Genomic DNA, 19,512 nt, shown 5'->3' with positions numbered 1-19,512 from the left:
TTTATTTCGTAAATCTCGTTGACTGCCGTTAATAACGAGATTTCACAAAAAACGAAAATGGACAAACAACTAACCATGGAAGGGACCGGCGAAGAACAATCTAAGAAGATGGAGGTGGACTACAGTGCCACAGTTGATGAAAAGATTCCGAAGTGTGAAAAGTTGGCCAAGGTAATTTCAATAACAAACAACCCAATGTCCCTACACACGTTTGAATGTCCTGTACCCGTCTTCAATTTCGCCCTGTCATCATCATGATCTTACTTCGTCAAGTGCTAACTTCTAATTTGTGTACATTGTCCTCACATGACATGACAATCTAACTAATATGATGCATGTACTACCAAATTAGTTACCAGAAGTTTTAATCAGATGGATCTTGGTGTGGAATGCAGGACAACTCGGCACAGAGACAAGTCAGACCAAGTCCACCTGTACGGTCAAAGAAGACAACTCGGACTGTCTAAGTAGACAACTGAGACCGTCTATAAGAAAACTCCGACCTAAGACAACTCAGACCGTCTATAAAACAACTTGAATCGTCTTTAAGGACAACACAGACAAAGTATACACCTTATCGCTAATCCCGGCTGACCCGGCCGCTTGAACTTTTGACGTCATACACAATCACTTTTCCATTGTGGCTTCAGATATTTTGTTTTGTGATGTCAAAATTTTAGGGGAACCTGTGTGATATCCAGGAATGGCGGACAAATAGCGATAATGTGTATTAAAAGAGGATTTGAACTACATGTATAACGAGAGAACATGATTTTTATTTCAAAATCGCTTGTCTCCACCAGGGGACCTCTGTGTTACAAGGCAGCGCATTAACCGACTGAGCTACATGTAAAGAAGTACTTCCTAAGCTCAGCCGCTTACGGCTGACTAAGAATCTACCACATGTTCTAAGGGAAGCAATCCCGTCACATGTATATAAATTATTATATGTTATTACAGTTCTTCTTTAAAAGCATGCAAAACAAAACATTGATCAACTTGCTTGCTATGTTTGCTTGGTTGTTTGCAAACAATAGGTAGGCGGAGTTTCTGTCTGTTTATATATACTGGGATTTGATTGGACAATAAGAATTGACATGAACTTAATTTGATGTTTATTGTCCAATCATATTCCAGTAAATAGTAAACAGACTAAAATAGACTACCTACCTATTGTTTACAAAGATCCAAACAAATAAAGCAAGCAAGTTAATCAATTGTTTGTTTTGCATGCTTTAATAGAAGAACTGTAAACAATATGTTTTAGATTAATATTGCAAACAAAATTAAAAAAAATATGGTTTTACGTGAATATTTTTTTTTACTTAAATCATACAGCCAGAGAGATGACTTTTTTTTTACTTAAATCATACAGCCAGAGAGATGACTTTTTTTTACTTAAATCATACAGCCAGAGAGATGACGTCTACAAGTTCCTTTGTCAGTTGTTCACATTACCATTCCTGTCTGCTGACCACATACCAGATGTTTTCCAGAAGTTGCAGACTAGAGCTGTTGGTGACCAACTTCATAGACTATCAGAGTTGTCGTTATTTATATAAATCTGCTACAAAACTTTTATCAGACACATACAAGTTGTCCCCCTTAAATCCTTTATTTCGTCAAAAGTCTAATTGCATATATATATACTTAGCATGCTTAGTCTGAGTTGTTATTATAGACGGTCCAAGTTGTCTTATTAGACAGTCCAAGTTGTCTTATTAGACTATTCAAGTTTTCTTATTGAAGGTATTTACTTCCACTTTGTGTTTCTTCTTGACAGAATGTTATCTTTTCAAAAAATTAGCTACAGGTATGACTAAAATCCGTATTCTTTAAAGATAACTATAGACTCCTGAATAGAACACCTGACAGAAGAATAATGATCGAAAAGTTACACTTTATTACCATGTATGTTAACAGTCTTCTGTTTAGATCTCCTGGATTACTGTATACATTTTATTGTACATGTTGTATGTATTGTTTCAACATGTTCAATTGAATTTATTGATAAAAGTTGCTTAATTCTTGGAATATTATTGTAATGTATTGTAATCATGGAAATGTAATGTAATTAATAATTATGTTTTTTGTTATGCATGTAGAAATTAATTCATCATAGATACCAGGACTAAATTTTGTATATATGCCAGACGTGCGTTTCGTCTACAAAAGACTCATCAGTGACGTTCGAATCCAAAAAAGTTAAAAAGGCCAAATAAAATACGAAGTTGAAGAGCATTGAGGACCAATATTCCTAAAAGTTTTGCCAAATACAGCTAAGGGCAATCTATGCCTGAGGTAGAAAAGCCTTAGTATTTCCAAAAATTCAAAATATTGTAAACAGTTAATTTGTAAATATAACCATATCAATGATAATTCATGTCAGCACAAAAAGTGCTGACTACTGGGCTTGTGAGTTGATTGCAATTATTTTGTATTGCAGCAAGGAAAATTGAATGAAGCCTTGGACATTTTGCTTTCCTTAGAAAAACAGACACGAACTGTAAGTATCTTAATGAAAGTATATAGTTGCATTATTTTCAATGTTATAACAAAACATTGATTAGCTAGCTTTAACATGTTTAAGCTTTCATCTTTTTTGGAAAAGATTAAAATCATGAAAATGAACATGTTGTCAGGTATGCTGTACAGAAAAGCTATAATATTCATTATTGCCACAATTCAGCAGTTACGTACTCTGATGAATAACTTCAAAACTGATAGGAACATGAAACCACAGGTTTCCATATTCAGGACAATTAGGTCAAAGGACACAGTTATCGTCCTTTGTTTTTCGTTGTCTACGAATATAGTCCCTAGTGTAAACAGTGTATAACTTGCATGTTTTATTTGATACACTTTTCCAATTTATTTCTTGATATTAAATGCATGAAATATTAAGTAGGGGGATGTAATTAGATGTTAAAAAAATTTGGGTGCTGAATCTTTATGTTAAGTAGTGATTTGGTCCAGTGTAAAAAGGTTAAATTTTATCACGTCTGAAGCTGTCAAACTGAATTTTACACCCCCTTAACACAGAATTGTCAATATTTTGAGTTGGAGCTGGTAGAAGTTTCTATAATTTTGATATTATTTGTCTCACTGGTAGTACACTACACTGTAAAAATCTTTTTGAGAAAGAGCAGGTGCGATTTTTTTAATTTGAATTTATTGTCTAAAAGAAATGCACTACGAAATAACTGTGTTCTCAGGCCAATAATCTTAAATTTGACAATTTTCATTTTTCAGTATAACGTACCTCTTACATTTGTCTTAAATCATGATAATTTCAATCTCTTCCTGAAACTTAAAAGATACCATGTTTAGATCATTTAAATAAACATGGTTAATGTTATTTTTGTGTCTCGTTCTTCTTTTGGTGAGAATGTGGAATTTAATCTAAAGCCTCTGAAAGTGCTTAAACTTAAACCTTTTAAATTGTATATATATATTACAGGCATCAGACACTCACTCTACCAGTAGAATTTTGACAACAGTAGTGCGACTTTGTTTTGAAACCAAAAACTGGGATGCTCTGAGTGAAAACATTATAATCATCACAAAGAAAAGAGGACAGATCAAACAGGTAGGAAATTATTGAAGAAGGTATATTGGAAAGCTTATATGTACACTAAAATGTTATCATTTAGTTGACTAAATGAATAAATGTCTCAGTCTCTGTATCAAAGTTCAGATAATACAAAACTAACGATAGGCATTGCAACTTGGATTGAAAGTTGTCTCATTGGCACTCATACAAAATATTCTTATTCCTATGATATTTAGTACAAGTTCTCAATCAATAAGCATGATAATGCTGCTTTACCAATTCTCAATTTACTTCTGAGCATTTTTTAAATTATCAAAATTACTTTTCCAATAGGGTTTAGATCCATGAAATATAAGCTCATGCAATAAAACACTATCAGATATTATATGGTTATAACTACTTCTGAATCACAGGTAGATAACTCTTGATACTACAATATTTAGTTGCTAAATATAAAGATATTGTCCACTGGCATTGTATGGTTTATCTGGCTTGTACAATTTTAATGGCCATGAACATGATGAATTTAAGTTTTTGGAAAGATTGGAACTTGTTCTAAATCTTTCCGTAGGCACTGGCCTCCCTAACCTATTCCTGCTAGAGACCTGCTGTTAATATAGTTTTCAGCAATACTGTTTTATTAATGCTCTTTTGTCCCCACCATACCTTAATATGAAACTATTCAAACTACTCTTCCAATCTTTCCACAGGTGCTATCCAGCACTTTGATTGTAAAATTCAGCCTTTTTAAGTTCTAAATATTTTGATGTTAAAAAGAACATTAATCTATTGCTGGAAAGAAAACAGAGGATAAATACAAAATATTTGTACGCTTTGAAAAAAAATGTTGTATACATCACTGTTTGGGTATTATTTTATTGTAGTCTGTGACAAAGATGATACAAGAAGCCTGTACCTATGTAGAAAAAACTCCAAACTTGGATGCCAAACTCAAGCTGATTGATACACTCAGAACTGTCACGGAAGGAAAGGTATAAAGTCTGCATGGAATACTTTTCCAAAAAAGGACATCAGATATAAGTAAAACTTTGAAATGAGGAAAATAGTCATTATAGTATATACAAATAAGCACTGTAATTAGTCAAAATACTGGTATTGAACTTTTGTCTTACAAATAAAATATTGACATGGGATTGAAAAAATATGCAAATTGCTTTAATATTAGTAATAATTATAAAATGCTCATGAATTGGCAGCTATGGCAAAATGACAATTCACACAATGGTGCATCTTTAATTTTCCTTCAGTTAAATGATTATTTTGGCTATCTGCAAGCAACACTGGGATTTTGAGATTTAAAAAATTTGTAGGAAGGTTATGAATTTTCTGGCTCTGTACACAACATTTGTATTAATTTTACAATCTTTATACTTAACAGATCTATGTAGAAATTGAGAGAGCAAGACTTACAAGAACATTAGCAAAGATTAAAGAAGATGGAGGCAAAGTGACAGAGGCAGCTAATATACTACAGGAACTTCAGGTACTGTTAATGTAGTTTCTGAAACTATGCCTTATACATGTCATATTTTACTTTGAATGTTATTTACTATGTCAAGCAAGAAATTTATAAGCTATTCAAATAGCATGTACTCTTCTTTTTTTTTATACTCTATTACATATATATGTCATTAATACATAAGATAGCAAACCTCAATGATTTTGAGTTACTTCCCTTATACATGTAAAAAAACAAGACAGTACAATTTTGAATACCAACAGTACTTTTAAACATCACATTTTTTTCAATATGGTTATCTAATTTACACGCTGATGAATTTTCATACTCTGACAGTTATTGTGATTTGTCTTTGATTTATCTATGAAAACGATACACGTGTACTGAATGGGCATATGAATTAATTGTTTTAAAACCAATGTTTGTCTTATGACCGAAAAATTATTTGACATTGTCATATGTAAAAAGTGACTGAAAAGTATAATCACAGACAATTTAGAAAACCCAGAACAATACTAAAATGAAGGTTTTTCCTGCATTCCATGTGTGTTGAATAGCCACTTTTTAGATTAGGAACAATATACAAGCAATAAATTGTTTTATCAGTTTATTTTTTTGTCATAGAATAACATTTTTAGAATTAGAATCTGGACTGTCTCAAACAAAATATTCAATATCAATTGGTATTAAAATTATTTGAGAAACTTTGCAGCATTGATGAGAAAGATATTGTTTATGAGCCTTTTAGGAATCTTAAGCATGAACTCCACAGGTCAATAAAATTGAGAATGGAAATAGGGAATGTGTCAAAGAGACAACAACCAGACCAAAGAGCAGAAAACAGCAGAAGACCACCACTGGGTCTTCAACACAGCATCATAATCCGGCAATGGAGGCTGGCTTCAGCTTGCCGCTAAACAAAAATGTGTACTAGTTCAGTGAAAATAGAAGTCATTATAACTCTAAAACATTTAAATGAACTAAAATTAATAAGGGCTATTCCAGAAAAAAATGTATGGGGGGGTTGGAAGGCACTTTATTTTTATACCCATCACCCACTAAATTACATTTCATCATGGGACAACTACCCATACAATTCATTTTCAGTTTGACTCCACTACCCATATACATTAATTTTAAAAAGTATAAGCTAGCTTTTTCAAGTTCACTAATTAGCAACCAAAATTATATGCATTTTGATACCAGAAAGTGGCTATATTGATGACAGTATATATGTTAATAAGTTTTCAAATTCTTAAGTTTTTTTGCACTTTTGACAATATCAGATATTTTATATAAATTATTGGTGACTAGGTTTTTTTGCGCCTGTCCCAAGTCAGGAGCCTCTGGTCTTTGTTAGTCTTGTATTATTTAATTTTAGTTTCTTGTGTACAATTGTATATAAAGAATATTGCATTCAAAAACAGACCAAAGCACTGTGTGATTACTATATACATTCAAATATAAAAAAGATGTGGTATGATTGCCAATGAGACAACTATCCAAAAAAGTACAAAATGACACACATTCACACTTGTAGGTCACCGTAGGGCCTTCAACAATGAGAAAAGGCCATACCACATAATCAGCTATAAAAAGCCCAGATAAGACAATGTAAAACAATTCAAACTAGAATACTAACGGCCTTATTTATGTAAACAAATGAACGAAAAACAACTTTGTTTGTAGGAAGTAATATGTTGACAATTAAAGTTTGGTTTTAACAGTTTTTTTTGTAAAATTGTGAAAGCCATCAAGATGAAAAACAGCAATAAAACAATTTCCTTTTTTATCTGGTAAACATGTGTATTGAATTTGTAAACCCATGTAAATTAACCCATTCTGCTGTCAGATGTTAAATAATGTTGAATATTGTGTTAAAAAACTTTATTCAAATAAGTCATCTTCTTTTAGATTTCTGTCTTTCAGCTCCTTGTCTTCTAATTTAAGAATGTCAGTTTGATTGTTCTGTTGTCGTGTGTATGAAACATTGAAATCTTCAAGTACTTTTTTAAGTTCTAAAACTGTCAGCTTTCCTAACAAAAGATGTGAGAATGCTTTCTTAATTTCAGTCTTTTTCACTTAATCCTCCTTTTTATCTTCCTTTTTCCTAATGTATGCCCTTATTTTATCAGAGCTGACCCCAATCGAATTCTGAACATTGGTGCAATCTCTTTCATTTGAGAATACTGACTCGTTGTTCTGCCATGCTGTTTCCATGCAGTATATAATCTGGTAACCGAACATGTCATATCAGGGAGAACAGTTGAAAAAGAAATTCTGGAAACCAGTTACTAATCTGACACTTCGTATCTCTCTCCCTTTTAGGAGCACCGATATGCATGTAGTTCCATTCGAAACGCTCTGGCATTATCCAACCGATTTAACATGCACAAAAAGTAAACAAAATCGCAAAATAAAACACGTTTTCTATCGATATTTAAAGGTTCTATCAACTGAAAAAGAAATTTTTCTTTTCTTTAGGTACAACCACCCATCTAATTAAGTTATGTAAGAGAACAACTACCCACACAATTTCAATTCCTCCTCCCCCCATCACCCATGCAAAAAAATATCAACTGCCGTCCAACACCCCCATACATTTTTTTCTGGAATAGCCCTAATATATCAAGACTAACAAAGGCCAGAGTTTTGGTTGCATTTTTTTTGCATTTTGATTTCTAGCATGAAACATTTTCAAGCACATGTTTAGACATCATAATTCAAAGATATAAAGTCCTTCAATATTACTAAAACCTTTTGTTGTAATAATTTGCTTTCAATTATTTTTCAGGTAGAAACATTCGGGTCCATGGAGAAGAAAGAAAAAGTAGAGTTTATTTTGGAACAGATGAGATTATGTCTAGCCAAGAAAGACTATATAAGAACACAAATCATTAGTAAAAAGATCAACACCAAATATTTTGAAGATGCTGGTACAACAGTATGTATCGTATATAATAATTACAAATTTTTAATGACCTGTAAAAAGTACAACTTATGCTCAAACAGGTTGGAAAAACACTCAAAAATAATTTTGCCAACAATTAGATAAATACTTAGATACAATAAGATAAGTACTGCTTGTTTCTGAATCCTAATTATTTGTTTCAATTGTATCGTATTGTTGTGATAATTTATTCAAGCAAATATTGTTTAAATTAAATACTTGATTTTTATGCCTCACCTACGATAGTAGAGGGGCATAATGTTTTCTGGTCTGTGCGTCCGTTTGTCCCCTTTCAGGTTAAAGTTTTTGGTGAAGGTAGTTTTTGATGAAGTTGAAGTCCAATCAACTGGAAACTTAGTACACATTTTCCCTATGATATGATCTTTCTAATTTAAATGCCAAATTAAAGTTTTGATCCCAATTTCAGGGTCCACTAAACATGGAAAATGATAGTGGGAGTGGGGCATCCATGTACTATGGACACATTCTTGTTTAAAATATTTCTCTATCTTATGTTTAAATTTTTATTCTAATATGACGTGCTTCTTAAGCTTTGTAAAGAAACCATACTTTATTATCCAATAAAATTAGTTTGCACATGCGTATATTGACTACGGCAGAAAAATGAATTTCGTCAAATTGATATGCATTTAATGTATTTCCTTAAATTAAACCACTTTCAAACACTAAAATGATACACATTTTGTTCCTTATACTTTTACAATGACAACAATGTGTTACAATTCGTAATTGACATATTTGACCTAGATACCGCATCGTTCATGTTGGCTGTTCCAACTTCAAAACCCCTCCCTCTGAAAAACACGTTTCATCTCTCCTTTTAAAAAGGCATGTCATTGTATAGAATAATTTCATTGAAACATATGTTCCGATGATAAAATATAAAATCAAGTATAGGTTATTATTACTGTTGTACTGAAATGACAAAATTGTTTCATATATTTCTGATAAAATGGATTGACCCTAGCAGGGAATCGAACCCCATTCTCCTATAAAAAAATAGGCGTAATTACCAATATACCACCAAGGTTTCCAATCCATTTTACAAATGCAACAAGATTGTCACCCAGTATTAATTTTAATCATCATGTAATACAGCATTTGAAATCGTCAGATGCACAAAGGCGTGCCCTTTGATCAACTTTACAAGGTGTAGCCACCGCAAGTATAAATGGATCTCTGTCAAAGGGCCCCTCCTTCCAAGTCTCAAATGTCAGCACAACTTTATCAAGGAATCCTCTATCAAATATAAACATATTTACCAATGCTACACTATTAACCGGCGAAATATTTACGATTAATTTAGTAAAATAAAGACCTACCCGATTCTCCTTGTGCGTCCACCGCCATTGACAACTGACTTGAAAATGTGCGTGTCAGAAATTGACCTCAAAGCCAAAGGAAAAGACTGTTGTAATATAAATTTTCTGTTATTATACCCCCGCTTTAAAAAAGGGGGGGTATACTGTTTTACCTCTGTCTGTCCGTCCATCAGTCCGTCAGTCCGTCAGTCAGTCCGTCCCATGAAACTTTCGTCACATTTTTCTCAGGAACTACACATCCACCCTTTCTGTAATTTGGTATCAACATTTATATATGTCAGCCATACCGTGTGATGCGTTTTCAGATTCATCACTTGACAACTTCCTGTTTACCGAACACTTGTCTGATTTTACACATGATAGCCAAGTTGAAAATTTTCGTCACATTTTTCTCAGGAACTACAATACAAGGATTTCTGAAATTTGGTTTCAGGATTTATATAAGTCAGCTATACCGTGTGATGCGTTTTCAGATTCATCACTCGACAACTTCCTGTTTACCGAACACTTGTATGATTTTACACATGATAGCCAAGTTGAAAATTTTCGTCACATTTTTCTCAGGAACTACAATGCAAGGATTTCTGAAATTTGGTTTCAGGATTTATATAAGTCAGCTATACCGTGTGATGCGTTTTCAGATTCATCACTCGACAACTTCCTGTTTACCGAACACTTGTATGATTTTACACATGATACACACATGATAACCAAGTTAAAAATTTTCGTCACATTTTTCTCAGGAACTACAATACAAGGATTTCTGAAATTTGGTTTCAGGATTTATATAAGTCAACTATACCGTGTGATGCGTTTTCAGATTCATCACTCGACAACTTCCTGTTTACCGAACACTTGTATGAGTTTACACATGATACACACATGATAACCAAGTTAAAAATTTTCGTCACATTTTTCTCAGGAACTACAATACAAGGATTTCTGAAATTTGGTTTCAGGATTTATATAAGTCAACTATACCGTACGATGCGTTTTCAGATTCATCACTCGACAACTTCCTATTTACCGAACACTTGTATGATTTTACACATGATAACCAAGTTAAAAATTTTCGTCACATTTTTCTCAGGAACTACAATACAAGGATTCTGAAATTTGGTTTCAGGATTAATATAAGTCGGCTATACCGTGTGATGCGTTTTCAGATTCATCACTCGACAACTTCCTGTTTACCGAACAATTGTATGATTTTACACATGATAACCAAGTTAAAAATTTTCGTCACATTTTTCTCAGGAACTACAATACAAGGATTTCTGAAATTTGGTTTCAGGATTTTTATAAGTCACCTATACTGTGTGATGCGTTTTCAGATTCATCACTCGACAACTTCCTGTTTACCGAACACTTGCATATTTTTACACTATTAATATTATCCACTTGCGGCGGGGGTATCATCAGTGAGCAGTAGCTCGCAGTTTCACTTGTATTGTGACTCAAATATTGTTTTAGTTAGACTGATAAATTAATTTGTTAATTTCTGTTTCAATTTTGAATTTTAGAAACCTACAACTTTGCGAAATTAAACTGGTTTGAACTAGTTGGATAAAAATCGCCAGCGAGGTTGCTGGAAGAGCCTACACGAAGATCGTACACTTATACACAGCGAACATAGAAATTACCGTAATTGTCCTAATCAGAATCGAAATAATTGATGCCAGCTATACTTTATTTTAGTTTTAACATGGGTAGGCATTATATTCGTGTTATTTTAGCCCTCGCTATCGCTCTGGCAAAAATAATCACGAATATAATGCCTACCCATGTTAAAACTACAATAAAGTATAGCTGGCATCAATTATTTCTTAAATAAATTTTTTTGAGAATGTATTACTAATAAACTTTCAGGATTTTATGTTACTATGCTTATAACATGTATAATGAAAGGAAGTGCAATTTAATTGGAAGTATTGCTAGCGAACAGATGATGTCTTATATCAATAATGTAAATTCAATGATGTGTTAAAGTACATACCCATATATAAAGCATATATTTTACCAATTTGAGAATGTTGAGGTACAATTAATTTAAGGGCCGACTTGGTCCCATATCATACTTTATCATATGAAATCCTATATAGATCATGGAGACCTATGCCTGGAAATGGGCCATGTAAAAGAATTTCTGTTGTTCTAAATTCCACTATGATCTTTCATATGATGTTTTATATCTTTCAGGAACTCAAATTAAAGTATTATCAACTGATGATTGAATTAGATGAACATGAGGGGTCCTATTTGAAGATCTGTAAACATTATAATGCTGTCTATCAGACTCCAGAGATCAAAGATGATAAAGATAAAATGAAAGAGGTATGACATGTAAATTCATGTAATCATATTTTTGTTTAGAACAGATTTATGTAAATAATGTATGTTTTTGTTCAAAATTCACATGTAAATGTATATATTGGCTTTATAGAATATTTGTCTGCTGGCTTTGTTGACTTTTCTGCCTAAGTTAGTTTCAATTGGATAACAAGGATAAGAACTTTTTGCAATTGTAATAGATCAATGGTATTTTGTAGAAAGTTGCATTGCTATCCGTCCATATCAGTTTGATGATGATTTTATTGAGTCAATATAAATATATTTTAACAATGTTTAAAGTCTGAAAAGTAGAGAAAGTTGAATAATTTTCACTTATTTAAGAAGTAAATATACCAAACTAAACAATTAAAAAAACACAGATAAAAGCATTCTGAAATTTATTTTGAGTACTTTCATAATAATTTTAATTTGTAACTGGTACAATTCAATAATGAAATCCAGTTGATCATATTTTTTTTGTTTTTCTTGTAGGCATCAAGATATGTAGTGTTGTATGCAATATTAGCTCCATTTGATAATGAACAGTCTGATCTGATACACAGAGTGAAAGATGACAAGAATTTAGAAGATATACCAAGATATAAGTAAGGTTTCTATTGTTCTTGCTTGTCAAATTATTTTGTCAATATAAAAAGAATACTATAAATACAGAAATTATTGTGATGTTTTTATTATTGCGAAAACTATGGCAGGGTTATCATCGCAATAATAAAAACTTGCATTTTGAATTTTTACGAAGTTGTCGGTGCCATATAGTTTTACCCTTGTCCGAAATTCTGTCATTCCGTCATTCTGTCATTCCATCATTCTGCAACAAACCATTATACAGAGTTTTTTTTTAAACACTTTCAGATATTGGGATGATTTTTGGTTTGTGAGTTAACCATGATGAGTTACAGATCAAGTTTAAGTTTGGTTCCGCTCTGCTAATTTTTGCCAAAATTATGGGCTATGGACTTAGTTAAATTGTTGAAAATCACAGTTATACAGACTTTTTTTCTAAACGCTTTCAGATATTAGGCTTATTATACGAAAATTTTTCGTCGTATATTGCTATCACGTTGGCGTCGTCGTCGTCGTCGTCCGAATACTTTTAGTTTTCGCACTCTAACTTTAGTAAAAGTGAATGGAAATCTATGAAATTTTAACACAAGGTTTATGACCACAAAAGGAAGGTTGGTATTGATTTTGGGAGTTTTGGTCCCAACATTTTAGGAATTAGGGGCCAAAAAGGGCCCAAATAAGCATTTTCTTGGTTTTCGCACTATAACTTTAGTTTAAGTAAATAGAAATCAATGAAATTTAAACACAATGTTAATGACTACAAAAGGAAGGTTGGTATTGATTTTGGGAGTTTAGGTCCCAACAGTTTAGGAAGTAGGGGCCAAAAAGGGACCCAAATAAGCATTTTTCTTGGTTTTCGCACCATAACGTTAGTATAAGTAAATAGAAATCTATGAAATTTAAACACAAGGTTTATGACCATAAAAGGAAGGTTGGGATTGATTTTGGGAGTTTTGGTCCCAACAGAATAAGGGGCCCAAAGGGTCCAAAATTAAACTTTGTTTGATTTCATCAAAATTGAATAATTGGGGTTCTTTGATATGCTGAATCTAACTGTCATGACTGTGTATGTAGATTCTTAACTTTTGGTCCCGTTTTCAAATTGGTCTACATTAAGGTCCAAAGGGTCCAAAATTAAACTTAGTTTGATTTTGACAAAAAATGAATCAGTTAGGTTCTTTGATATGCTGAATCTAAAAATGTACTTAGATTCTTGATTATTGGCCCAGTTTTCAAGTTGGTCCAAATCGGGGTCCAAAATTAAACTTTGTTTGATTTCATCAAAAATTTAATAAATGGGGTTCTTCGATATACCAAATCTAACTGTGTATGTAGATACTTCATTTTTGGTCCGGTTTTCAAATTGGTCTACACTAAAGTCCAAAGGGTCCAAAATTAAACTTAGTCTGATTTTAACAAAAATTGAAATCTTGGGGTTCTTTGATATGCTGAATCCAAAAATGTACTTAGATTTTTTATTATGGGCCCAGTTTTCAAGTTGGTCCAAATCAGGATCTAAAATTATTATATTAAGTATTGTGCAATAGCAAGTCTTTTCAATTGCACAGTATTGTGCAATGGCAAGAAATATCTAATTGCACAATATTGTGAAATAGCAAATTTTTTTTTAATTAGAGTTATCTTTCTTTGTCCAGAATAGTAAGCAAGAAATATCTAATTGCAAAATATTGTGCAATAGCAAGATTTTTTTTTAATTGGAGTTATCTTTCTTTGTCCAGAATCAACTTAAATCTTTGTTATATACAATATACAATGTATATTCACTTTTTACTACCAACTGATAAATTAAAATAATCTTTACCATTCAGTGATAACAAGCAGTTTTTTTACATCTTAATATTTTATGATGTATTTAAATGAGTAGTTATTGTTGCAAACTCCATTAGAAATTTTAATTGAGATTAGTTTTGGAATAAGGGAAAGGGGGATGTGATTAAAAAAATTGGGTTTAATTTTTCTCATTTGAAATTTCATAAATAAAAAAGAAAATTTCTTCAAACATTTTTTTGAGAGGATTAATATTCAACAGCATAGTGAATTGCTCGAAGAGAAAACAAAAATTTTAAGTTCATTAGAACACATTCATTCTGTGTCAGAAACCTATGCTGTGTCAACTATTTAATCACAATCCAAATTTAGAGCTGAATCCAGCTTGAATGTTGTGTCCATACTTGCCCCAACCGTTCAGGGTTCAACCTCTGCGGTCGTATAAAGCTACGCCCTGCGGAGCACCTGGTTTTTTGGTATGGTGTTACTCATGATGAGTTATATATTAAGTTTAAGTTTCATTCCACTCCTCTAATTTTTGCCAAAATTATGGGCTTTGGACATTGTAAAATGTTTGAAAATCACAGTTATACGGACTTTTTTTCTATACACCACCAGATTTAAGCTGATTTTTGATATGTGAGACCACCATCATGTTTGTGTCCACATGTGTTATTGAAATTGCAGATTTTTCAACTTTTTGAGACGGGGACATTCGTGTCGCTTTGACACATCTAGTTTTATATGAATCAAACAGGATTTTTCTGAATATCGCAAAAATTAAAATTGCATTTTAGTCTAAAATGACAATAATAAATGCACGCAACAATTTCTGAATTTTCTGTACTTACATGACTTACATTGATATCAAAATTGTTTGCTTTATGTGTGACTGTAACTTGCCTGTTCATGTTCCTCTCAACCTATTGCAGTTTTTTCAAAATTCTAACCAAACAGCAATTTGTTCTATAAAATCAAACTGTTCCACTGATGGGAAATTTTGGCTTATTGCTGCAGAAAACCACAGTCAAGTCATCTAAGTGTAAAGTGGAAAAATAAAGCATACCTTCAATAATATTAAAATTTGTATTTCCACCTCACCGTTTAATGTTCTTAGAGCCATACAAAAAACCACCTACATGTATAACAGATTAAAAAATAGAATTTCACATATAACATATAACATCCTCACAACCAACAAAATTTTAACCAGTTTTATAAATCTATATATATTGACAATATAATAAAATATTTTTATGTTAAAAACAATAATAAAAGAAACATCTTCAAAATTTGGGTGTGCAGAAAGAAGCAAATTATTGGTATTTTTTTGCAATTTAAAAGATTGAAAATATCCACATCATACATACCTTCTTCCTTTTCATAAGAATGATTTGAATTCAGATATTATTTTTTTTAGAAGATTGTATCTTAAATTATTTATTTTCTACAGAGAGTTACTGAAGTGCTTTACAACCACAGAAATTATAAACTGGAAACAGCTATGTGGTACTTATGAAGCAGAACTAAAGTTTGGCTCAGCATCCAGTCCTGCAACACATGTATTTAATACAAAACTAGAGGGAGGAGCTAAAAGATGGACAGACTTTAAAAACAGAGTTGTTGAACATGTTAGTACTAATATTTAAAAATCAGTTCTGATTTACTTTTTTTAGGTTTTTATTATTGCAAATAATGTGACTGGTTGAATATAGTAATACTAATACAGTGTAACCTGCCTAATTCAACACACTGGGGGACCAGAAAAAATGTCGGATATTGCAGGGTGTCAGAATACTCTGGAGTTTTTTTTCTGCAAAGATAGGCATATTTTGGGACCATGAAAATGTGTTGATTAAAGCAGGATGTTAGAATACCAAGATGTCGGATTAGGCAGGTAACACTGTATTCTAATGCAATTATTTTGTATCAATAGTCCTAATTGGATGACAGTAAGCGTAAAATTCTCTATCTCCTTTTCTGTAACTAAGGAAGCCGACATTTTGAATTGCTGAATGTATTGACATGTAATTTCTACAGTAATAAGCGAAAAAACTAATATGTTGCACCTAAAAATCTTCTTTTTATCAAATTTTATTACATTCTAAAGTGGCACAGAAGCCAGAAAACGCCCGGTGTTTATGTTTGACGCCGGAAGCATACCTATGACGTCACCTAGTGTATGGACCAAAGAAGATAACATCTTTTCGCGGAATTTACTTTATTGAAGATTTTACACTGAAATATTGATTGAAATTTGATTATGAACTTGTTTTGCATTAGAATTGAGATAACTGTATTGTATTTGAAGCTTTGCGGACGTCCATCGGTAGTTTTACTGTCTCAAATACCCATTTACCTGTCTCCGCTATGCGTCGCCAGGTAAACTAAATTTGAGACAGTAAAACTACCAATGGACGTCCTTAAAGCTTCAAATACAATACAGTTATCTCTTAAATAGTTTTTTTTTCCATTCATCAAAAATTGCATTTATATTTGAATTTACAGTATTAGTTAAAAAAAAAATGGCTCTATAATTGATGCTTTGAGTTGTACATACTAGTATCTGGATTAATCCCCATCAGAAAAGGCATTGTTTGAAATTTATTATTCTGACGAGGGATAAATACATATAGAGGAAGGCATCTAAATTCTTACCAATAGGGGCCTGAAAAACAATAGTTATTATAATTATTTATGTATGTTCAATTTTGCCTTTTGTTGGTCTTTTCATTCCTATACTTTTCACTGTGCAAAAAACTATATCAAATTATATTATTATACAATCTATGATCAATAAATAAATGTATTGACAGGTTTCAAATATTTGTGCTTTCAGAACATACGAGTTATGGCAAAGTACTACACTAGAGTCAGAGCAAAGAGAATGGCAGAATTATTAGATCTAGCTGAAGCAGTAAGTTATTCACAATTTAGTGGTGGCTACAAACATGACAAAATATTCTTTGTGAAGAGTCTTAGTTCTGATTGAAATACTGAATGCATTATTTTCATTGGATTATTTGTGACAAATAATTTTTTATTTCAACATAACTATAAAAAAGAAAATGTCATACGATTGCCAATGAGACAACTCTCCACAACTGATTGTTTTTCATCAGTGCTTTTCAAGAAAATACTATCTCCCCTCCAGGGATGGCACCTTTTTTAACCACCACCACCCACAGAAATAAAAATAAATAAGAACAGCACTCCCTTTGCTTTTTGGTATGTCAAATACAACCAACCACATAAATTAAAAAAAAAAATGACTTTCATGTGGGGTACATTGTATTTTCTAACAGCCCTCAATAAAAACAAAGCATATATAAACAGTTCACAATTAAAAAATCTTCAAAAAAATATAGCAATTTCACCAAACTCCAGTGATCTTTAGATAATCATATTTTTTTAATACATCTTTAGTGATATTGTGGTCATTTTTCATACATTATTGATAATAAATTGGCTAATCTTTACCAACATTAAGTGACTGTTATGTGTTTATTTTGCAGGAGACAGAAGAGTTTCTGTCAAATCTGGTAGTCAGTAAAACAGTACAAGCCAAGATTGACAGACTAGATGGCATTATTAACTTCCAACAACAGAAAGATCCTAATGACATCTTGAATGACTGGTCTCATAATATAAACTCTCTCATGCAGTTAGTCAATAAGACAAACCATTTGATCACAAAGGAAGAAATGGTCCATAAACTTCATTGATAATTCATTTGTTTGTCTGTAGTATTTGTCATTAAAGCATAACATATTTACAATTGGTTCCATTAATACATTGCCTAAATGATTAATTTGCCAAGCAAACACATCATGATGGTTGAAATGACCTTCAGATAAAATGTAAAAGGTGTTAATGGTTTTATGTTCACACATAAAGAAAAGAAGGTTTAATGAAAGATATGTTTGTGAGAACATGCAAAAGAATTTTTGTAGTTTTTGTCTCCCTTTGGTGAGGAAGGGACTAAATTGAACTGTTTCTTTTATTTTTGTATAAATTGTTATAGTTTTGGACTAGATCATTTTCTTTATGTTGTAACTATAATACCCTTCCCTTTTCACGAATGTGACCTACCGAATTAGACTATTTACCGGATTTGTAATAACATAAGCAACACCACGGGTGCCACATGTGGAGCAGGATCTGATTACCCTTCAGGAGCACTTGAGATAACCCCCAGTTTTTGGTGGGGTTCGTGTTGCTTTGTCTTTAGTTTTCTGTGTTGTGTCTCCTTTACTATTATTTGTCTGTTTGTCTTTTTATTTTTAGCCATGGCTAGTCAGTTTATTTTTGATCTATGAGTTTGACTGTCCCTCTGGTAACTTTCTTCCCTCTTTTAATGGGAACTCCTATTGGTAGATCAATGTTATTAGGTAAATCAGTTGTATTGCCATCAACACCTCTCATTTCTCTTTGGATTATTTGGCTCACTACCTCAGTTATAGTCTTTTCACTTCATAAAACTTTTGCATGGTTTTGTCACTTCAGAAAATGTTTAAAAATAACTATCACATGAAGGTGCAGTTCATTAATAGAGATATACCAATAACTTTTTTATGGCCCAGCAACAAAGTTGTTGGTGCAATATAGTTTTACCCTTGTTCGTAATTCAGTAATTCAGTAATTCCGTCATTCTGCAACAAACCATTATACAGAGTTTTTTTCTAAATGCCTTCGGATATTGGGCTGATTTTTGATATGCGAGTTAACCATGATGGGTTACAGATTAAGTGTAATTTTTTTACTGCTCGGCTAATTTTTGCCAAAATTACGGGCTATGGACTTTGATAAATTGTTGAAAATCACAGTAATACAGACTTTTTTTCCAAACGCTTTCAGACATTGCGATGAGTTTTGGCATGTGAGTTAAACAAAATGAGTTACAGATCAAGTTTAAGTTTTGTTCTATTCGGCTAATTTTTGCCGAAATTACGGGCTATGGACTTTGATAAATTGTTGAAAATCACAGTTTTACAGTCTTTAATTCTAAATGCTTTCAGATATTGGGCAGATTTTTGGTATGTTAGTTACTCATGATGAGTTACAGATCAAGTTTAAGTTTCTTTCCGCTGGGCTAATTTTTGCTGTAATTTTGGCAATGGACTTTGATAAATTTTTGAAAATCACAGTTATACTGACCTTTTTTCTAAATGTTTAGATATTGGGCGGATTTTTGATATGTGAGCTAACCATGATGAGTTACAGATCAAGTTTAAGTTTTGTTCCAAAATTAAGGGTTTACAACTTTAAAAAATTGTTGAAAATCACAGTTATACAGACATTTTTCTTTATACCTCCAGATTTTGAGCTGATTTTTGATGTTTGTGTCCACATGTGTTATTGAAATTGCAGATTTTTCAACTTTTTGAGACGGGGGGGCCATTCGTGTCGTTTTGACACATCTTGTTTTAAATTGCATTGTCAATAGTAAAAGCAGGACTAGTAACAGTTTGACTTAGTCTGC

General features: G+C 32.1%; 1 protein-coding gene across 1 annotated transcript; it reads left to right on the top strand.

The window, feature by feature from the left end:
- Positions 1–2: 2 nt before the first annotated feature.
- LOC143045199 (26S proteasome non-ATPase regulatory subunit 12-like) lies at positions 3–17,808 on the top strand. Its single transcript, XM_076217546.1, has 11 exons — positions 3–171; positions 2,447–2,506; positions 3,461–3,589; positions 4,438–4,545; positions 4,953–5,057; positions 7,828–7,977; positions 11,526–11,660; positions 12,150–12,262; positions 15,484–15,661; positions 16,870–16,947; positions 17,546–17,808. The coding sequence occupies exons 1-11, from the start codon at positions 58–60 to the stop codon at positions 17,753–17,755; spliced, it is 1,380 nt and encodes a 459-aa protein (XP_076073661.1). The 5' UTR covers positions 3–57; the 3' UTR covers positions 17,756–17,808.
- Positions 17,809–19,512: the final 1,704 nt, after the last annotated feature.

Source organism: Mytilus galloprovincialis, chromosome 9, assembly GCF_965363235.1.
Source record: "Mytilus galloprovincialis chromosome 9, xbMytGall1.hap1.1, whole genome shotgun sequence".
In the NCBI taxonomy this organism is placed as follows: domain Eukaryota; kingdom Metazoa; phylum Mollusca; class Bivalvia; order Mytilida; family Mytilidae; genus Mytilus; species Mytilus galloprovincialis.
This window is presented reverse-complemented; position numbering and strand designations above follow the sequence as displayed.